The sequence below is a fragment of the Vanessa cardui genome, chromosome 14 (assembly GCF_905220365.1).
Source record: "Vanessa cardui chromosome 14, ilVanCard2.1, whole genome shotgun sequence".
NCBI classification, from domain to species: domain Eukaryota; kingdom Metazoa; phylum Arthropoda; class Insecta; order Lepidoptera; family Nymphalidae; genus Vanessa; species Vanessa cardui.
Genome location: NC_061136.1, coordinates 1,385,210 through 1,407,390, shown reverse-complemented (window position 1 = coordinate 1,407,390; position 22,181 = coordinate 1,385,210). Strand labels below are relative to the sequence as shown.

At 32.1% G+C, this 22,181-nt stretch overlaps 1 protein-coding gene across 2 annotated transcripts; it reads right to left on the bottom strand.

Moving 5' to 3' along the window:
• Positions 1 to 3,566: 3,566 nt before the first annotated feature.
• Positions 3,567 to 15,702, bottom strand: LOC124535209 (glutathione S-transferase 1-1-like). 2 transcript variants are annotated; one of them, XM_047111331.1, is made up of 5 exons: positions 15,545 to 15,702; positions 9,107 to 9,251; positions 4,966 to 5,166; positions 4,174 to 4,379; positions 3,567 to 3,808 (listed from the first exon to the last, which is right to left on the bottom strand). In XM_047111331.1, the coding sequence occupies exons 2-5, from the start codon at positions 9,245 to 9,247 to the stop codon at positions 3,706 to 3,708; spliced, it is 651 nt and encodes a 216-aa protein (XP_046967287.1). In that variant the 5' UTR covers positions 9,248 to 9,251; positions 15,545 to 15,702; the 3' UTR covers positions 3,567 to 3,705. The 2 variants fall into 2 exon arrangements, with proteins under 2 accessions (XP_046967287.1, XP_046967288.1); XM_047111332.1 differs by having other exon boundaries at positions 15,499 to 15,586.
• Positions 15,703 to 22,181: the final 6,479 nt, after the last annotated feature.

Sequence of the window (22,181 nt, the reverse complement as noted above, 5' to 3'; positions counted from 1 at the left end):
TAGTGTCGTATGAATTATGGTTTTGTTTTATTTTTATATTTCATTTGAAATGTTTATATTTTAGTCTTCCTCGAGACCCAATAGGTAATAAACAAAAAGGCGTGAAATTTAATACTAATAAATCCCACGTCGCATATTGAGCATTTGGACAAAGATACACAAGTCACTGCCAAAGGCATTACACGTCATCTTAAAACAGCCATTCATAATGTAGTGTTATATATAGTAATCCTTGTTAGCCAGAAAAATGACATTTTCGAAATAGTGTCTTCAGGATTTGTTAATGTAAGTTACTACGATGAAGATGGAGGAACCATAGTGCCACTGTATCTAATAAATTATTTTTTGGTTATATATTATGCTGAAAGACATTTATCATTTTCATGTTTCTTACAGATTGAAATTCTGCACGTCTTACGAGTTCTATGCTTGATATTGGAAATAAAAAAAAAATTAAATCACATTTTACTTCATTAAGTAGGTACAGGTTTAAATTTGGATACATCTCGAAAAGTAATTTCACATTTATTTAATTATAAATGTGAAATTCATTTATTATATTTTTTTACGTGCTTTTACATGATATATAAATTGCACATATTTTGTTGTTCATTCAAAACATTTATTGTACATATGTCTTACCCGAAACACATTTACGCTAGAAAAGAACGAAGAGATCATTTTTTGACATCGGTTATGTAATGGATATATGGATTAAATATCGCTGCTGAAATCCGACTTCAGATGTCGCACTGTCTTTATTTATCAACCGACTTCAAGAAGCAGGAGGTTATCAGTTCGTCTGTATTTTTTTTATATTTGTAACCTCATAACTTTTAACTGTGTGGATTTTGATAGTTTTTTTTTGTTTGAAAGGTAGTGCTTCCCGTGTGGTCCCATTTTAATTTAGTTCGGTTCTGATCATGGTATCCGTATGAAAACGACATAAGTCTTAAATTTGCATTATGAATGTGCGCGATAAATAGGTTAATAACTCGAAATTGAGTCAACCAATTTCGATGATTATTTTTTTATTTTAAAGGATATACTTCAAGGGTAGTTTGGTGAAAGTTTGGTAAGGTTCTGAACATAGAATACATGACAATGTAACGAAACGGAAGGGAAAAGAACAATTCTGAGGAAAACGTTAACTCGGCCGAATCTTTTATTTATAGGTTATTTGGATATTTGATTCACCTTCCGTAACTTTATGTAGGTTATGTTCATGTAATTGTCATAGTCAAATATTATAATTAACTAGCGACCCGCCCCGGCTTCGCACGCGTGCAATATTGATACTAAATATACTACAGAATTTGTTTATTTACGACATCACATTGCTAACTTCAAAAATTACCAGTGTTTCTTTACTATATTATTCATGTATTATATACACAAACCATCCCCTCAAATCACACTATATTAAAAAAACCGCATCAAAATCCGTTGCGTAGTTTTAAAGATATAGGGACAGAGAAAGCGACTTTGTTTTACATTATGTAGTGATGGAACTCCTAAACGGTTCAATTAGGTTGCGATATGGGGTAGAAGAGTCTCATGCTCTACCGACTGAGCTAGCCGGAAGGAGTCGAGATGGCAGAGTGGTTAGAACGCGTGCATCTTAACCGATGATTGCGGGTTCGAACTCAGGCAAGCACCGCTGATTCATGTGCTTAATTTGTCTTTATAATTCATCTCGTGTTCAGCGGTGAAGGAAATCATCGTGAGGAAACCTGCATGTGACAAATTTCATTGAAATTCTGCCACACGTGTATTCCACCAACCCGCATTGGAACAGCATGGTGGAATATGTTCCAAAACTTCTCCTTAAAGGGAGACGAGGCCTTTAGCCCAGCAGTGGGAATTTACAAGTTGTTGTTGTTGTTGTTGTATGGGGTAGAAAACAGTGTTTTACAAATTACCTTTTATACGATAACATACTGGGTCAATCCAGGGACTCTTTTGATTGTTAAGGCGCGTGCCCGTGGTTGACACCGGCTCCAAATATAACAATAACTATAACTACGTTATATAATCGTAATCGTACACTTTTAAGTAGCCTAATTTCATTTCTATATTTCATTTAATTTTGCTTAGGAGGACTCCAAAAATTATGTTCAAAACGCAATTATTTTTATTACTTTTTAGTGCATATTTATTTGTTTTAAAATAGTGTTTTGTTTGAAGTCGGTTTTTCTTTTTGTTAAAATTTTTATTTTTTTAAGTTTGTGTTCATATTGTACGATATACATATAAGAAGGAGATGGAACAAATATAGTAGAAATCGGTTTAACATTGCTTCATATCATTCCTATAGATAGAGGTTTACTGTAAAGTTAAATAGAGATAAGACGTATAGTCCATAAGTTTAGTGTTATTTTACTTTGATTGCTTTGACGTTCCTATACGATATTCATAAATTTTTGATGAAAACTGCATCTGATATTCCGACGACATCCAATTTTAGATTGGTTTCGATATCGGACGTATGTACGAAACGTTTGCCTAGAAGAGAGACAGACTGGCGTCGTTATGCGTTACTTGGTATAGCGGTTTATCTTTCCATAAGAAGTTATTACTTCTTAAAGTATAAATAATATTTGTCTACTCTCTATGCCCTGTCCTACCAACGAACTTCGGTCGTAAAATGTTATGCTTTTTCCTCACTGCTTAGTGCTTGGTGAAGAAGTTGAATTTGCAACACATATGTTTATAGCATGACTATAATTACAGCGTTTGGTAATAGTTTTGAGTGTTACTTTTGCTAGAAATTATGCATCTTATATTTTTTTATATGAATGTCTAGTGTTAATTAATATGTAAGTATATATATGTGCACGCTACACGGTATACATTCATTGTATGTGTAGCCTATTACAATGGAAGTAAGAAAAAAGATAAACCTAAATTTACGCGGTTTCAAGCGATTTGCTAATAACTCAGCACCACCAAGAATTTATGATTAATATAACTTTATTTACATACCACACTATTGTGCTGAAGCACTTATTTCCATTTTAATTTTCCTTCTTAAATTTCGATAACAGTTTCGTCGATATTTACAGCTTCATTTTTTCAGAAATCCATCGTGTAAATCATAGATTAATCAAGTCCTTTACCAATGGTATGGCGTCGCTTTCAAGTGTAGTTTATTTGGCTTTTCTTTTGTTGTAGTTGGAATAGAGTGGTAGGGCTTTGTGCAAGCCCGTCTGGTAGTACCACCCACTCATCAGTTATTCTACCGCCAAATAACAGTACTCAGTATTGTTGTGTTCCGGTCTGAAGGGTGAGTGAGCCAGTGTAACTACAGGTCAAATGGACATAACATCTTATTTCCCAAGGTTGGTGGCACATTGACGATGTAAGGAATAATTAATATTTCTTCCAGCGTCATTGTCTATGGGCGATGTTGACCACTTACCATCAGGTGGCCCATATGCTCATCCGCCAACCTATACCATAAAAAAAAGAGTATAGAAATAAGCTATTAAAAAAATAGAGCCTAGAGGTATCATGTTCAGAGGATGCCGCAAATTAAGTTTCATTACACGAAATAAACAACAATATAAGATAGAATGTCAGTTCGTTTATTGTGCCTTAATTTCTACAACTTATATTACAATCATAAGTCAAATAGCAAGCGGTGTTGTACTTAAAATTAGTGAATAGAAAACATCTGTTCAGTTTAGTTCACGTGAAAAGGAATTACTTCTTAAGGAGGCTGTTTACGAGAGCCTTGAACGCGTCCAGACCCTTCTCATTGGCTTCTTGGTATCCAGGTGCTGTGGATTTCACGGTTTCGTACCACCTGGAAAAAGACGATTCATTTTTATTCATAAAATTATTTATACTTTAAAGTATTGGATAATTATGATGAAAAACAATTTTAGATACAGGCTATATATGCCGGTTACCAACAGATAATGTTAAATATTGTCTATGACTTATAGGATTTTTAACGATTCGTTTAATAACTTAACTTGATTGATGTAACTATTATTTATATTCCGAGAAAAAAAGAGTGAATTAACGGTTGTAAAGTACATAAAAATAATATTTTTTTCGACATTCAAAAGTAAATATCCTTTTTATTATTAGCAACTGTTCCTTGTGACTTTCACTTATTAAGTAGGTAACACTGCTTTTAATGTATTCTAATATAGATTCTCTTACCTCTTAACATTCGCATATTTCTTGAAGTCAATGTCAGACGCTTCGAAGCTTGATACTCCAGCGACGATGCTGAGATCTGCTACGGTAAGGTTGGGGCCAGCGACATATTTCTGTCCTTCAAGGAAAGTGTCAAGCAATTTGAGGGCATCCTCTACTTTAGCTAGCTTGTCCTTATCAGCGGGCGCACCTCCGAAGATTTGTGGGTACTGTAAATGAGACCTGGTGTTAGCAAAACTCTTTGAAATTAACATTAAAAAGTATATAATTGTCTATGGATTTTGAGTATAAACTACGTACAGATAACTTCTTTATTGTTTTCTTTATTTGTTGATTTATTGAAAATACATTCTTTGTTTATATTGACGACGATGTAACAAAAACCCCACTGGATTTATCCGTACATCGGTATTCGTTGTCAACATTTAGACTTAAAAATATTCAATAATAATAAAATAAATATAAAAGAAACAAAAGGCAGGTACATAGCAAAAACATAAAATTAGTTGTTTGTGTTTTATTTTTTTCCACAAAACAGCGATAAGTGAATTGTCGCTGTGATAAATAATAAAACACTTTATTAAGAAGAATTATTTTTGGAAGGCATAATTATAAGATCCTAATCTATTTTAATATTATAAATGTGACAGAAAGTCTGTTTGTCTTTAGCTGTTTCACAACCAAACCGCTGAATCGAGTTTGATAAAATTTGGTATGAAGCAAACTTGAACAAGAGAGATTACAGCCAACACTAAAACGCGAGCGACTACTATTTTCAAACAGTCTTATACTTACGAAGTAGTCACCGAATCTCTGATACAAAGTTCCAATGTCGAAGTACAAGCGCTGATCGACAAGTGCCCTCGCTTTAGGGTCTTCGGGGTAGAGCGCGCTACCCTTTCCGTACTTGTTCACGAGGTAGGTAATGATAGCACGTGACTCGTAGATCGGGTAGCCATCGTCTACTAGAGTCGGGACTGTGTGTTGAGGATTTATCTGGGGAAAAATGCATAAATTAATAACAGATAAGCACAGATTATAAAGAAAATAGAAATTCATGGTTAGGTAAGCGGATCAATTATTATTTATGTACTTAAGAATTGGCCCCAAATTCTAATTTCAAACTTAAATAAAAACCTTATAATTTTTAAATTTAGTCAAATCATTTGTGATTGTTTCGTTTTTTGCCTATGTGATCAGAATTTCGAATCTACGTGGCAATACTGCCAGTATCTTGCCAGTATTCCATGCCGTAATGCTTTTTACAGGGACTTTATTTCATATTAATTTAGAGACTTAAAAACTTTATCACTAATTCTTATGAAAATAAAGGTTTTATTTGTTATTTAAGAAACTATTAACTAATAAGAAAAGTTGTGTATTTAAGCAAATTGAATTTTAGATAATTAAAAATATAACAAATTTTATTGGTCCATGCCTTTTAAGACAATGTGACGTAGTATTGTATTTATCTATTTAATTTAATTGTTGATTTATCACAACTCAGGTAAAAATATTCCTTTTTGTCATTGGTCGCGGGATTTTAAACTGAACCTCAGATTTTACAGCCTCATACTTCACAAAATCATCGAAACAGTTGTAAGAATACTTTGAATAACGTCACAACAACGCGTAGTTGATTAATTTTTCAAGTCAAACGGTTCGAGATCGATTGGAATGTAACGGAATGAGACCGGTTCCTGTTAGCGTGTGGTAAGTTGTCATTTATAAACTTAAAATAACCACAGCACAGAATATTATTTGATTTTAAGCGTTTGGAATACTAGATCTACTTATACAAATATAAGAAGCTTTTGAGCATAAAAGACAATATGGGCATATACTTCAGAATTTTAATATAACGGTTTAAAAAAGGTACAAAACAAATATCCAACCATATCCATACTAATATAATAAATACAAAAGTATCCCTGTGTGTCTGTCTGTCTCGCTTTCATGCCAAAACTACTGGAATGATTTAAATGAAATTATGTACATAAATAGTCTAGAGCCTGAGAAAGAAGAAGTTATTTTTTTGGAAACAAATAGATAAGACCTTTTCGTATACCAATAATGAACGTAATATTTTAAGTTAATTTTTAAATATGTATATTCATATTCGATAAATCGTCACGAGTAACAGCTAGTCCTTACATAAATAGTACAACTAATGTATTTTTCAAATACATTGCCTTTTTGACTGCCATTTTATAAATCGGAACTAATTATAATTAAACACTTATTGGTCTATTGACTATAATAATAAAACATATAAATAAATGCAATAGAAAAACTGTTATCTACAATATAGACATTTCTTATCAGGCTAATACTAGTTAACATAAGATTAATCTTTACAATTCAAGTTGTTTACGTAATACAAATAAACGTAGTAAATACAGTTCTAGAGATATGTTCGTTTTACAATGGAAACACGCGAGACCTCCTTTGAGTTCAACGCCTCCGTTAAATTACATCACTCATGCAACTTTTGACCTTCAATGGTGTACTAGGACAATTTAGTCATTATTACAAAGGGATTAGGGTTTAAATTCCATTGAACTTTATAAAGGCTTTATTCGGCTGCCGGACCTGGCTGATTGCCATGGATATAAAATTGTGAACCATTTTACATGTAATAACTCTAAGTTGTTTTTTTATATGGAAAGTCATTTATTAAAAAGTTAAATTAAATTTAGTTGCTTATATGGAATGTATCTATGTCAGTAAAATTTAGTCTAAAAATATTAAAGTTCGTACAAATTTGTTTTATAATCTGTGATAACATTTAGATTGTTAAGGTCTAAAATGTGTCCAAAATTCCAAAGACTGGTTCAGAAAAACAGGTATACACTCTTTAATCAGACGAAGATGATTAAAAAAATAAGACGAATTATTTTAATTATACTCATTATACATTGGTAGGTTTAACAGCTTCGGCTAAAGCTAAGCTAGGCTAGCCAAGACCCCAAACATAAGGCCCAAAATCCTAAGCGATTTAAATCCCGATTTGGGCCTATAAAATTTTTTTAGGTATTATTATTTATTATAGAAAGTTGTTGCAAAAAATAAAAATAATAATAATTGGAAGTGCTTAAAGTGCTGTGCATCGGAAAGCATTATTAAATATCTTGCAGTTATACCGAAAACTCGAAATTAAACCAGTATTTTATTATAATTAACAAATCAAAAATGTATCTTTAATGCACGCAATTCAACGATGAATCCGTGTAATTATGTGTTTTATAACGTATATAGCGTTATTCTGAGTATGAATACAATAAAATTTATTATAGATGCATTCAGATATACATAATCGTGTTTACGGCAAAGGATATAGCAACACGTTATTTTAAAAATATATCGTGATATCAGGTAATGTACTTTACGATTATAAAAATACTTACTAGCTGTTACCCACCCGCGGTTTCAATATATTTACAAAATAACTCAAAATTTTCGATTCAATTATTGATGTAAAATCTCTTTGTTTACAACACTTTTATCCAATTAAAAAGTAGCCTATGTCCTTTCTCAGGCTCTAGACTATTTGTGTACCAAATTTCATTTAGATCAGTCCAGTAGTTTTAGCGTGGAAGCGAGGCAGACAGACAGAGTTACTGTTGCATTTATAATATCAGTATGGATTAATGCATTTTTAACGGAATACAACCATATTTTTGTACAATATATCGACTATCCCTTGTTGGTATAATACCAACAAGAATACCAATGCTATTCAAATTCTAATGACGTCATGGTATAATCAATCGGAAGCTTTTTCTACGAACCAAACGATAATTACGTTGCTTGTCGATATAATGGTTGATAGAATAATAGCCCCGTCCCGACTTTGTAAGGGTAAAATCCATAAAATGTTGCTATTTTGAAAACTAAAATTACCTAAAATCATTTCATTCTCCTGCCCTTATCCCAATTTTATTTGGGGTCGGCACAGCATGTCTTCTCCTTCCATATCCATCTCCTTCTCTGTCAGACGTCATCTCACAAGTAACATTCTTTCTAGCCATATCGTCTTTCACACAATCCATCCATCGTTTCTTTGGTCGTCCTCTACCTCTATATCCATCCACATCCATGCTCAAGGCCTTCCTCACAATGTGTTCCTCATTCCTCCGCATTACATGCCCATACCATGATAGCCGCCTTCCACGTAACTTCTCGGTATTAAAATTACCTAAAATATTACTCATAAAACAAACATAACTATTTATATATTTCTTTTAGAATCCGTATATTTAGCTGTGCTTTCAAAGTCGAAGTCAAAAATCAATTGATTCAAAATAGAAGTGTTTACACTTGCTTATTGATAGTCAAAAATCTACCACCGGTTTGGAATTTAACACCTCAGACCTGAGAAGAGCCGGCCAAAGAAACTCAGTGGGATCTACTTTTTTTTCATACTACATGTACAATAACAAACATATTTTTGTTATTTGAAACAGCCTGGAGGCGATCATCTCGTTCCAAAGGTGTGCAGTCAGTCTTTGCCAATGAGATCAAAAGATTTAATTAGTATATACTGTTGCATAACATTAAAGCTCTTCTCGAACCTCATTGATCTGACTAACAAAAAATTATTTCGGTTTAGTCATGGACTTGAGTTGGAAGTTCTTTAGTCTTGGATAGCACGTAACGTAACGTAACGTTGGTGCTATGCCTAAATCCACTTCAGTATTGTCCAAAATCGGACATTATTATAAGTAGTCGTAGTTATGAAAAACGGAACTAGGCACAATTATTTCCTTTTGAGAAAATTGGGGATACATTTGGAGATAAGTTTGAGAGTAAATTTGTTTGAAAAACAGTTACTTGGATATTTTTTGAAGGGCTTAAAGCTGACGTGTAGTCTCCCCAACACAAAAATAGATTTTTGAGTACTGGATCCATTTTGCATTGCGTTAATTGTCCTCACCTTAAGGTATTCAGGTTTAAGGTGTTCTCCGTGATGCAGATCCACTAGTTTCAAGTTGAGGTTTAAGTTGAGAGCACGCGCAGTGAGCAGCACCGCTCGGCAGGGCGCGGAGCCAGGCACGTAGTACAAATCAACGGGCATTATGCTATAACAACGAAAATACATAAAATAAAATGCAGCAACAACAACAACAGCCTGTAAATTTCCCACTGCTGGGTTAAGGCCTCCTCTCCCTGTGAGGAGAAGGTTTGGAACATATTCCACCATGCTGTTCCAATACACATGTGGCAGCATATCTATGAAATTAGACACATGCAGGTTTTCTCACGAAGTTTTCCTTCACCACCGCGCTCGAGATGAATTCTAAACACAAATTAAGCACTTGAATATTCAGCGGTGTTTGCCTGGGTTTGAACCCGCAATAATCGGTTAAGATGCACGCGTTCTAACAACTGGGCCATCTCATGTCTTAACATTAAAATACAGGATGTAACGTAGTTATTTCACAAATTTTAATGGACAAAACTTCGATTGTAACTTGCAGGAAACCTTTTCACATTTTATACCAGCCAATTACCGGTACGCGATGCAATGTCTCTTGAATTTTTTTTGATCATTATGTAATATTCGCATCGGATAATGATGTTGATTTCGAGTACTGTGTGTAAGATACACGCAAGTAACAATGTATTATAGTAACCAATGCCAATAGGAAAATAAAACAAACTTTAAATAAGATAATTTTTCGAAACATTGAATGTATATCAAAGTCGGATTTATCATTGGGAATTCTATGGTTTAAAATCTTCTCGAATATAGAAAAATCGGTATAATGAATGCATTACATAAAATGTATAAAAAGTCGAGAATCCCCTCACATATTGAATATTTTGTTATACAGAAGGACTATTCAAATTGGCTTTGGTGTTATTTGAAGTTTATCTTAACATATCATAAATTTTTAAATTAACTTTTATTAGTTAAAGTTGGTAAGTTGAAAAGTGTTAAGTAATCTTGGCTAGGGAGAATATTTATTAGTAAAACCGTCAGTATATTGTTAATTTGCTATTGCTTCATACGTGAGAAAATATTTGTGTAGTATGTGCAACAGTAGGTAACAATAATATGAGCGAGTGAGCTTATGAATTATTGTCATCGTTATTAATTGCGCAAACAAACTAATCATGAAATCGTGACTAGTTTATTGTATGAGGCTTCATTTTTTTAATCTGTTACAGGCTGATGTTCTCTAACCATGTAGCTACATTATTTTTTTATTTTATATATAATTATTTAAAGTGGCTTAGATGTTCTTGTTAAATGATCATGATTTATTAAATTTTTATTCTATTTTGTATCATTACACAGTATAAAACAAAGTCGTTTACCGCTGTCTGTCTCTATGTATACTTAGATCTTCAAAATTACACAACGGATTTTGATGTGTTTTCTTTTTATAAATAGAGTGATTCGAGAGGAAGGTTTTTGTACATAATACTTGGACAGTATATTAAAAAAATACTCATAATTTTAGAAGTTTCTCATGTGATGTTGTAAATGAACAAATTTTGTAGTATATTTAGTATCAGTATTGCACCCATGCGCAGCCTTTCTAGTATCCAAATTTGTTTGGAAATTTAAATCGTGCATATTTGATTTCATTTGATTAAAATTTACGAGTTAGTTTGAATCATGAATCATCGCTCTAGGATTTATAGAGAAACGTAATTGTGTCACGTATATATTTCCTTGTGAACGCGGAACGTAATCAACTGTAGTTCGATTCAATGTTACTAGGTAACAAGCGAGGCCGTAACATTCCTTTTTGTTGGTCGATAGTGAAAAAAAAAACAGATAATCAACGATACCGTATAAATTAAAAAAAGCCGGAATATTTTTTCTGCGATGACTCGACGGTTTTTTGACAAGTTTACGTTTATTTTTACGACTAAAAAAAATTCGCAGTTAATATTATGTAACGATAGACTTGCTCGAGACATAGGGCACAGTTCGCGATCATTCGTATATATACGAATCAAACTCCGCAATATATATATATTATAAATATAAATTTGGTTTTTTATTTACCTATTTATGTTTAAATTATACTTAATTTTTGAAGATTTAGACTCGAATATGAAACCATCATTTTCTTTAGATAGACAGGTTGTATAATCTATACAAAATACATTTGTTATTTATGTAAAGCAATAAGTAATTAGACACTTTTAGTTCCTCTTTGTTATTGTTAGGTACATGAATTAATCAACAAATATTTTCTTACAGAAAGTCAATTGTGTTTGACTTACTGTATCGTCTTAAGCACAAAAATATTAGAAAATATTTAAATGTATATGTTTTTAAATTAATTTACATTATTGTATATGTTACGCTTATAGATGGATTCGTTACTCATGATTTTCAATTTATTTATTAAATACATAGATAATTTGTTACTACCATAATAATAATTAAAAAACATTAAAAGGCTGTTTCACTGTTTACGTAGATGTTCTGTTTTCATTTGCTAGACATTACCATCACCCCCGATGTTATCGTCGAAATTGTCTGTCAGGGTGACGTTGATTGGCCCTTACAAGTCATAACACTGTTTGTAATCGAGTAGTAGTTAGTACATTATATTATTATCGATCTACACAATTTTAATGACCTTAATTTAAAGTAATATTATAAATGCGAAAGTAACTGTCTATTGCTCTTTCACACCAAACCGCTGAACCGAATTTGGTGAAACTTTATATAGAGTATGTTTGAACACCAAAGAAAGACTAACACTAGACGATTGACACCTTAAGGGGATTACAACACTCAAACTCTAAAAATACGCTCTCTTAAAGGCAGTTTGTAGACGAATTCTTTAATGTATTTCCTATAAAAAAATGTACAAGTAAACTAGAGAATATGGGAAAAACTTTGTGTTATTTAATTTTTTTATAAATTTGACTAAATATTGACAAAAAAAATGGGAAAATAGGTCTTTTTAAAATTAAATATTAAATTGTCTACATAACATATGGGTCATTTTGTATGATATTTATACTAAAAGAAAGAGAAAAACCTGTTTAACAAATCGTGTTGTTTATTTTCACGTTTTTATTTTTATATTTTTTAATAATCAATTATAACCCGAATCTTTACAAAGTTCCCCACCAAGCACCCCCGCTATGCCCGTGACTCTTATTCGGGATTCGTCTTGTCACTCTTGAGTCTTGTCACTTGTCAGTGTCTTGACGACTCTTACGACGAGTGGACTGTACGTGCTTTTTTCTTTTCAAATAATATTTTAAATTCACTATTCTTGAATGAAATTCTTGTCATGTTAATGTTAGGAAAATATTCTGTTCATTTAGTATAAATTGTAATTAAGTTAATAAGCGTAATAAAACTCAGTTTCTATTAAGTTTTATCCTCGAAACTATCATAGACTATGCCTAAATATAAAAATAAAAGACAAGTGAAGCGTCCTACAGCAGGCATCCTCACGTAACAAGTATATACGTCAGTTTAGTGCGTTTACAAAATACTATTTATAAGTATTCATATGAAACAAAAAGAAATACGGCTTGTGAGTTTGGACACTAATAACTTTGTACATCAGAAAAAGTACTTTTTGACTCTCAGAGACCGAATTAATTAGGCAAATACTGTTCAATATTGCGTCGCATCTGTAATCTTGAATAATCATCAGTAAATTTTGTTGTAGTATGTTTCTCTGTCAGCAGAAGGCGCTTTCTTTATAAACAATGTTACAAAGGCTAGATCTTCAAGGTTATTGAGCAATGTAATCCCCTTAAACAAGAGCAAAGCAGCACGCTGTAACTAGTATGTAATAACTAAGATTTCTTTTGACACTCAATTATATCCAATTAAAGCTCAAATTAAGGTATCTTCCAAATAATACATTGATATACATTTATTATAGACTAATGAATTAATATGAATTGGCCCGATATTTATATTTTATTTTCCACTAAGAATAATAAAAATATATAAGTAATTATCAATATTATTTTTATTTTCAATGCTATAATCTTTTGAATTTGGAACCGCTCGTTTTAATAATATTAATCTACAGTTAAAACTTCAATTATAACGCAAACGGCAATTCACCGGTAATGATGTCACAATGTAAACGCACACAACTGCGAGGTCGAAATAAATTGCCGGCCGGCGTCTAGAAGTATCTATTTTTGATTGATCTATGTTTTTGTATACCTTTTCGTTGTTTAAGTACAGTACAACCGAATAATTTATATAATAATACACCATTAATAGCTCAATGTTCGCAGGTTTGATCCTGACCTCTTGGGCTATTATTGAATCCACTTCACGCTTTAGCGGAGAGGAAAATGATATCTCTAAAACTCTGTTAATTAATATGATAGAATTAGCTTTATTAATAATATAAAGTTACGTTTAATTACAAATAATATAACTTGGTGGTATTTTAATAATATTATGGTATATTACTAGCATATTGAATCTGAATAAAATATTGTTACAACCTACAAGATAAAAACGCATACGATGTAATTGCTTCACACATATTAATGCAGTGATGTACGGACGTAGAATAATAATAAAATAGATGATTTATATCATCCAACTATTCTTAACATGGAGGTTTGTACGACTTTCTTCTGAATAAATCATTAACTTTAATTATGTATCATTATCTACACTAATATTATAAAGAGGAAAACTTTGTTTGTTTGGTTGTAATGAATAGGCTCAAAAACTACTGGACCGATTTTAAAAATTCTTTCACCATTCGAAAGCTAAATTAATCCTGCATAACATAGGCTAAATTTTATTTTGAAAAAAAAAAATAGGGTTCCGTAAGATATTTTGGGTTTTTCGGACAAAAAAGGAAATAATCTACCAAAAAAGTTGATTTTTTGCGTAAGATGCCTAAACTATAAAAGATAGAACTATAAAATGTTCTAACTCCGGTCCTTAGAGGGCATAATGGCCTCCGACCTTAAGAACCTCATCAGATTCGTGGCTGATGTTGGTCTGGCTGAGGTGTTGTGATCACGAATTTGAGGTTTATCACAATAGATCCAAGCGCCGGTTGCAGTAATTCTTCAAATGTGACCGTGCCTCAGCAGTAGGGATAGTAGAAGACTGATTATGAACCGTCATCTACGCGGGCGAAGCCGCGGGCGACCGCTAGTATAGTATAAAACAAAGTCGCTTACCGCTATCTGTCCCTATGTATGCTTAGATCTTTCAAATTAGGCAGAGTATTTTGGTGCGGATTTTTGTAATCGACAGAGTGATTCGAAAGCTAGGGTTTTGTGTATAATACATGGACAATATAGTAAAGAAACATTGATAATTTTAGAAGTTTCTAATGTGATATCGTAAATAAACAAATGCTGTAGTATTTTTGTATGAGTAAGTATTGCATCCGTGAGAAGCCGGGTGGGTCGTTAATCTTATATAAATTATTACTAAATATGTACTAATATTATAAATGCGAAAGTAATTCTGTTACGCTTTCACAGATACACAACGCAACGGAATTTAGGCCCAAAGAATAGACTATATAGACTTTTTTATATCTATAACCTAAGATCCCTAACACGCCGAGATATTGCGGACAAAAAAAGTTATATAGTGTATACTTTATAATATAAACTATTGTAATTTTGACAGTAATTAAAGCGTGGGAAATATGAAGGTCGGTGGAACGGTAACTATAACAGAGCTCCTTTCACTTTGTTTTACTTCCGTTAGTTTTTAGTTGGCAACTTAATTTTTTTACGAAAATATATTGAATTAATTTACATTAATTACACGGAAACTAAAAAAATTCAACGTGTAAATTGAATAATATCATACATTTTTAACCAAATAAATATTTTAGTTTCGTATAAAATTAGAAATTGTTGTTGGTTATTGAAAGTGTATATTAAAAAGTTATGTTGGCAATTAATTGAAATATCATGAAAACGCAGTTTGTTATAGATAAGATAAATAATAAGTAATTGTTTCTGAAATGCGAGTTCAAAGCAATATCATTATTATTACTTAATATTTATGTTCAACTTTCTTGAACTGGTTTTTTCAGAGGTCAATAAACTAAAATTAATTATATCTTTAATTGGGGTGAATGGCAATGTCAAAGTCGCTTAATGCTTTTTAATAAAGGTTTAAAAACTAATAAATACATAATTACTTATTAAAATTTACATATCAGATGTGACATAAGACTATATTTATATATGTTTCATTCAATACAAACAAACATCAACCTTTTCGTATGACGGAAAATTTACATAAAAGATTCTAATACGAAAATTCAATAAGCATATACCTATTTATTTATATGTTTATATTCAATGAAAATATTTGTATATACTTACCGGTAAATATATCGTAAAAATCACAACACTATAATTCGTAACTTACTTTTTTTTGTTTAATGAGGCGTCAGCACGAGATGCAGTTCGGCCGAGAGTAAACGTCGGCGGTGGGAGGTATCGGCTTTTATACGAGCGCACACGTACTACGATTTGACCAGTTTTTCCTGTAACACGGCTTGTCTGTTCTGTATCTCTGTTTTATAACGATAAAACATTAAATAACTATTAGGTGACGACTGATTTTCAAACGATATTATATTTTTATTCAATTAAATAGCTTCTACGTATATTGTTTGTTTATCCTGGTACCCATTAAAACTGGAGAACCCTACAAACAAATGTCTACAAACAGTGGTGCCTGAAGTGAAGTAAATTAACTTTCTAGGTTTTATTGGGTTCTCTCCTAAAAAGGTGTATTTAAGGTGTTAATATAATATGCTTTCCTTATTGTTAAACATAGAAGCTTCCTGCAGAGTGTATGCTTGGATCTTTTAAGCTATGGAACGGATGTTAATGCGGTTTTCATCATTAAACAAATTGATTCAAGAAAGTTTATATGTATAATATATTTCTATAATGGTGGAGAGATTTTTAATGTTTGTTTTTCAGTCTACAATTTGTGTATAGATATTTATTTTAGTGTAGATAGATACTAGATCTGAGACGATGCAGTGGCTAGAACGTGTGCATCTTAACTGATGATTGCGGGTTCAAACCCAGGCAAGCAACCCGCATTGGAACAGCGTGGTGGAATATATTCCAAACCCTCTTCTTAATGGAAGAGGAGGCCTTAGCCCAGCTGTGGGAAAATTTACAGGCTGATACTTTACTTTATTTTTTAACTATAGATACTAGATATTAAAAAAAGCTTGAAGTAATTATTTGTTTATTTTCATACAGGATGTATAATTGGATATGATTAGCACCCGAAGGTGATTGATTTAAAAGGGTAACTATAGTAATTTTACGCCGAGAAATCGCAATAGAAACAAAACTAAAATAAATAGCGAGAATTTTCATATTAATTAAATCAATTACAAATTCGCAAAATAATTATATAATATATATTATTAAGTATAACATATAGTTTTAGTTATTTCTTCACGTATTTATAATTTTATACATTTATATTCTTTATATTTTAGGAAACAATATTGAGCAGTTTAAAGAGCGCGGTAGGTGAATTGATTGACAAATATTAGCAAGTAGAATTTAATATATTATTATAACGAGTACTTTCAATAATTGACGTGATATAGAATAGAAGTTTATATATTTAAGACCAGTAAGAAAAACGTTCTTAATTTTACATTAAATTGTAAACGTAGTTTGCTGTAAAATTAAGTAGCTACAATCTATTTTAGGCCATTAGTCAATATTAGTAGAAAAATATTAAAAACAAACAAAAATAACAAAAAAAAATAAATTACTGGAATATTAATTTATTAATATCTCTATCTCTGTCGCTCTTTTTAGTTACCATAATACTACATTGAATAGATCCCATTACCTACATGATACAGCATGTTTTCCTTTTCCATAGAAATCGCTCTTAGTTAGTAATAATATATTGATAATATTAGTTATATATGTATATTTTTATTAGTTTTTATATAAGTCAATAAATATTTATGTATATTTAGGACTTATGCTATAGTAAATTGAAAATTTACACTTATATTTTTATTACTATACAAATCATGACGAGAATACTTTTCTCTTTTGAATTATAATTAAATACCTTCAGACTAAACATGCACCAGCCTTCCATTTAATTTAGTATTTAGGACAGTTTATCATTTAAAAATCTATATCATTATTATCTAAACTTTACTCTTCGCTTCTTCAACTTTTATATTTAGAGTCATACTAGTATTCTTATTCAAATTTACTAACTTACACACATTTACTATATGTTCTCGATTGTAATCCGATCAAACTTCATCCGATCCGCAACGTATTATAGAATAGGAAAATAGTTAAACGACAATGACTATTTCGTCATTTGAGAATTGATTGTTTATTAATTTATTATTATTTATTACCCCCGTAAAAACATCCTTTGAAACTTATGAGGTGAACTATGAACGTAAATTAGCACGTAACTAAAAAAATTAAACAAGTTATTGGGTTACTACCATTTGAATAAAATTTGTTTTTTTTTTTTTTTTTTTAATCTAATACACAGAAATAATAAATATTTTAATCTATACTATTATTAAATGTGAATGTAACTCTGTCTGTCCTTTTTCCAAATCCAGCCAATTTACCAAATCGCTGGATCGAATTTAATGAAATTTGGTATCAAGCAAATAATAACTTCAAGAAAGAACATAGGCTACCTTTTTTGCTTAACACATGACAGCCAAATCCCTAAATCACGAACGAATCTGCGGGTGACAACTAGTAAAATATATGTTTATTCGGCAGATATAAAACTATGGATATTACTGTAAACACACATAAAACATCACACATATCGAATACCTCATTAGTTACGTTATTAGCTAGTAAAATAGGGAAAACCCTGCGTAAAGTTACGATAGTACGTCGTCATATTAGTCATTTTTTTACTCAAGGTTGCCCAATGAATCATTTTGGCTCTTTAGAGATTTTGATTGGTATTTTTGTATTTAGTTTCAATAAAAGACGAACCAGATCTCTTCGGAACTTTTCTCTAAATCTTATCAAAATCATAATATACCTACTTTATATAAGTAGGCTTTTACAAGCACTTTCACATTTGGAATCAATCATTTAACAACTATATTTATCTGAAGATACCACTGATTCGGAATATAGATCCTACCGAGAAGAACCGACAAAAAACTCAGTAGTCTCTTTTTTACATTTAAAAATGCAAAGTCAACATGACTAATTAAATATAAATTATAAAAACGATTTTTTATAGAATAGGTTGGCGGACGAGCACATGGGTCACCTGACGGTAAGTGGTCACCATCGCCCATAGAAAATGACGCTGTAAGAAATATTAACTATTCCTTACATCGTCAATGTGCCACCAACCTTGGGAACTGAGATGCTATGTCCCTTATGGCTGTAGTTACACTGGCGCACACCATTCAAACCGGAACATAACAATACAGCGTACTGTTATTTAGCGGTAGAATATCTGATGAGTGGGTGGTACCTATCCAGGCGGGCTTGCCCAAAGCCCTACCACCAAGACTTAATACTTATTGACTGAAGGTGTGAAGCAAAGTTAAACTTCAAGGAACGACATGGGGTACGTTTTTTGCCAAACACGTGATAATCAACCCCCTAAAAGCGCGAGCGAAGCCGTGGGCGACAACTAGTAGGTACCTATTCATATAAGGGAGGACAAAAACAACAACAACAACAGCCTGTAAATTCCCACTGCTGGGCTAAAGGCCTCCTCTCCCTTTGAGGAGAAGGTTTGGAACATATCCACCACGCTGTTCCAATGCGGGTTGGTGGAATACACATGTGGCGGAATTTCTATGAAATTTGTCATATGCAGGTTTCCGCACGATGTTTTCCTTCACCGCTGAGCACGAGATAAATTATAAAGACAAATTATGCACACGAATCAGCGGTGCTTGCCTGTGTTTGAACCCGCAATCATCGGTTAAGATGCACGCTTTCTAAACACTGGGCCATCTCGACTCATGAGGGGAGGACATCAAAAACAAATTGTAGTCTATATAACGAAACGAAGAAAAAAGTAACACAAAGTACAAGTCCACCACAAGACGTACTTGGACGGCACCTTTGTCTCGTATTTTATTGTTTTGACAGATGTCTTGGTGATTTCTTTGAGTCTATTTTTTTATTTGGTTCCTTTTTCTTGTAATTTAATGAGCCTCGTGTGCCAAACAAATTGACTACATCTTAGCTGACCACAAATGAATTATTTGTAAAATAAAGTCTAGACGCTGTTCAAGACCGGGAACCTCGAAAGATAACTATTTTATTTTTAGTCACATGGAGTAAATCTTCAAAATGAATATAAGTAAATTATAAATAACTTTTCTTGGTGGTAGGGCTTTCTGCAAGCCCGTCTGGGTAGGTACCACTCACTCAACATATATTCTACCGCTAAACGACAGTACTCAGTAGGTATTGTTCCGGTTTGAAAGGTGAGTGAGCCAGTGTAACTACAGGCACAAGGGACATCACATCTTATTTCCCAAGGTTGGTAGCGCAGTGACGATGTAAGGAATAGTTAATATTTCTTACAGCGTCATTGTCTGTGGGTGATTTTGACCAGTAAGTGGTTAAGTGGCTCATAAGCTCGTCTGCCAACCTATTCCATAAAAAAAAACTTAAAATTGTAGCAAACTTGAATGGGCCTATGATGCTTAAATTAAGAAATTTATCAATATAATAATCCACTAAAAACTGGATATCCGTGCAAAATGTAGGCTACAGGGTGCTTTGCGCCTCTATAATAAAACTTATTTCAATTCAAACTTTCAATTCCATTCTATTCAGACTTTTTTACTTAATTCTTACCTAGAGGCCACAGCCCAGGAAGCTAGTTTTTGTAGAGCTCTTAGTATAAAACGACTCAGTTGAGCGATTTGATACTTTACAGCTTCCTGTTAGGTAGTATAGCACAGCCGTACTATGGGAATAGTGCGGACACTAGACACTAGGTACACAGTGTCATAAAGTCGTCGTAATGTACATTTGTCATGTTTAATGTTTTATAAATTTAGACTGGAGTTTTTTGGTAAATATAAGTCATTTATCAAAATGAGCCCAGCCGTTACATTCTCTTATATATAAACTGTTTACATTCAGTTACTTTTTATACTGTGACGATTTCGGTAACCTTTCTGCTCACTAATTATGTTCTCACTAATCAGGACCATATTAAATTAGGTACCTAATATTGTACTACTGCACGAAAATTAATCTGGAGTCTTGATGTTTTCATCCATTCAATACCTAATATCTATATAGTATTTAAATCTATACTTTCAATAACCTAAAACTAAGGGTTTAAATTTAAATTTATATATGTATATAATTTTTATATTTGTTTCATTATTTTTCTGTCATCTTGAATTTCCGATTTACATAACGGTCGACTGACAGAGAAATCCCGATACATAGCTTACTAACTACGGATCTTGTTCTTTTTTAAAATATTTTTGGTAATTAGGGATACTGTGACATTTCCGTGTCCGCAAAATGGCCACACAAACATCGGCCTATTAAAATTAATATGCTATAACTGAATTCCTACAAATAGGCCAGAGAGAGGTCAACGCCTGTCCGATCTCAAGTGTGACAGGAACTCAGGCGCACAGGCAGGTTTTAGATCCTCTGGATCGTCAACCGTAACCTGTTAGAACAATAGCTATCACTTACATAGCTCTTATGACTTACAGATAAGGTTCATATTTGTTAGATTTCTTGGTACATTATAAAAAAAACCTCTTTGTATAGTGTTAAACTGACACTTTTGGAGTTGGTTTATATCGTGTAAGCGATATGTATACATGAGTTAGAAATATAAGGAACTTATTTTGAAACCAAGTATATGAAAACATTGTATTTAAAGTGATGATAAGAATAGAAGAGAAATACATTAGAAAAACTGCAGTTACTTTGGACGCCAATGCAATTCGAATAAAATATAGTTTCACATGTACCTCAGATAGGAATATGACAATTAAAATATTGATAAAGATGAAAACCTACAGGCTTAACCTTTAATCAAGCCAACTTCCACCAATCGTCATTGAAGCAATATGGTGAAATGAGTTCCAAGCCTTTCCTCTAACCCCATTCGACTAATTAGGTATATAATGGTGCAAAAGTATGTGCAACATGAGATATAAATTCCTTCGTTTTCATAATCCGACAGGATAGTAATTGAACATGATAAAGGTACAACAGAAATACAAACACGAAAGGAGGGAAGTAAAATGAACTAATGTGATAATGAATTAACGCGTTATCAAATCAAAACAATTATTTTATTCAAGCAGGCTCTTGCACTTGCACAAGCACTTATGAATCGTTATTTTACCGAACTTTGAAATACTAAGTTATGTTGCTGTTAATACTAGCATTTATCTTAATTGAAAGCCAACCAGGATTAGCTCAATAATTTTTTTATCATCTATAAAATCAAAATCAAAATAAACTTCATTCAAGTAGGCTTTTACAAGCACTTTTGAATCGTCATTTTACAATTAAGTGAAGCTACCACCGGTTCGGAAAGTAGATTCTACCGAAAAGAACCGGTAAGAAACACAGTAGTTACTCTTTTTTAACAATTAAAAAATACAAAGTCATGTTAGTTAATACAATTATAAAAATTAATATATCCTGCTTGGAAGTCAACAGGTATTAACTCCACGCTTTTTTATCATCTATAAAACTTGTATCGAATAATATGCTTTTTTTACCAATGTATTTTTTACAAACGATTTGAATTTACAAACCGGCAAAGTTAAAAATGTCTGCGGAATTTTGTTATAGAAATGGATACCTTGGCCCAAGAAGGATTTTACTATAATTCATCTATAATTTGCTTTATTCTTCAAACAAATGATTTGTTGTCATGAGTTGGAAAAGTTACCATACCATAGGGTAATTATCGTAAGTCGTTCCGAATAATCTTGACATTTTATATGGTTTCAAGAAAAAAAAAGTTTTGATATTCGGTTAAGTTTTTGTTAAAA

Excerpts from the sequence above, each read along its gene's own strand:
- LOC124535209 (XM_047111331.1), bottom strand. The coding sequence starts at position 9,247 with ATGCCCGTTGATTTGTACTACGTGCCTGGCTCCGCGCCCTGCCGAGCG. Across the intron at positions 4,380-4,965 it reads AGAGATTCGGTGACTACTTC|TACCCACAAATCTTCGGAGG; the intron begins GTAAGTATAAGA and ends TCTCATTTACAG. Across the intron at positions 3,809-4,173 it reads AAATATGCGAATGTTAAGAG|GTGGTACGAAACCGTGAAAT; the intron begins GTAAGAGAATCT and ends GTCTTTTTCCAG.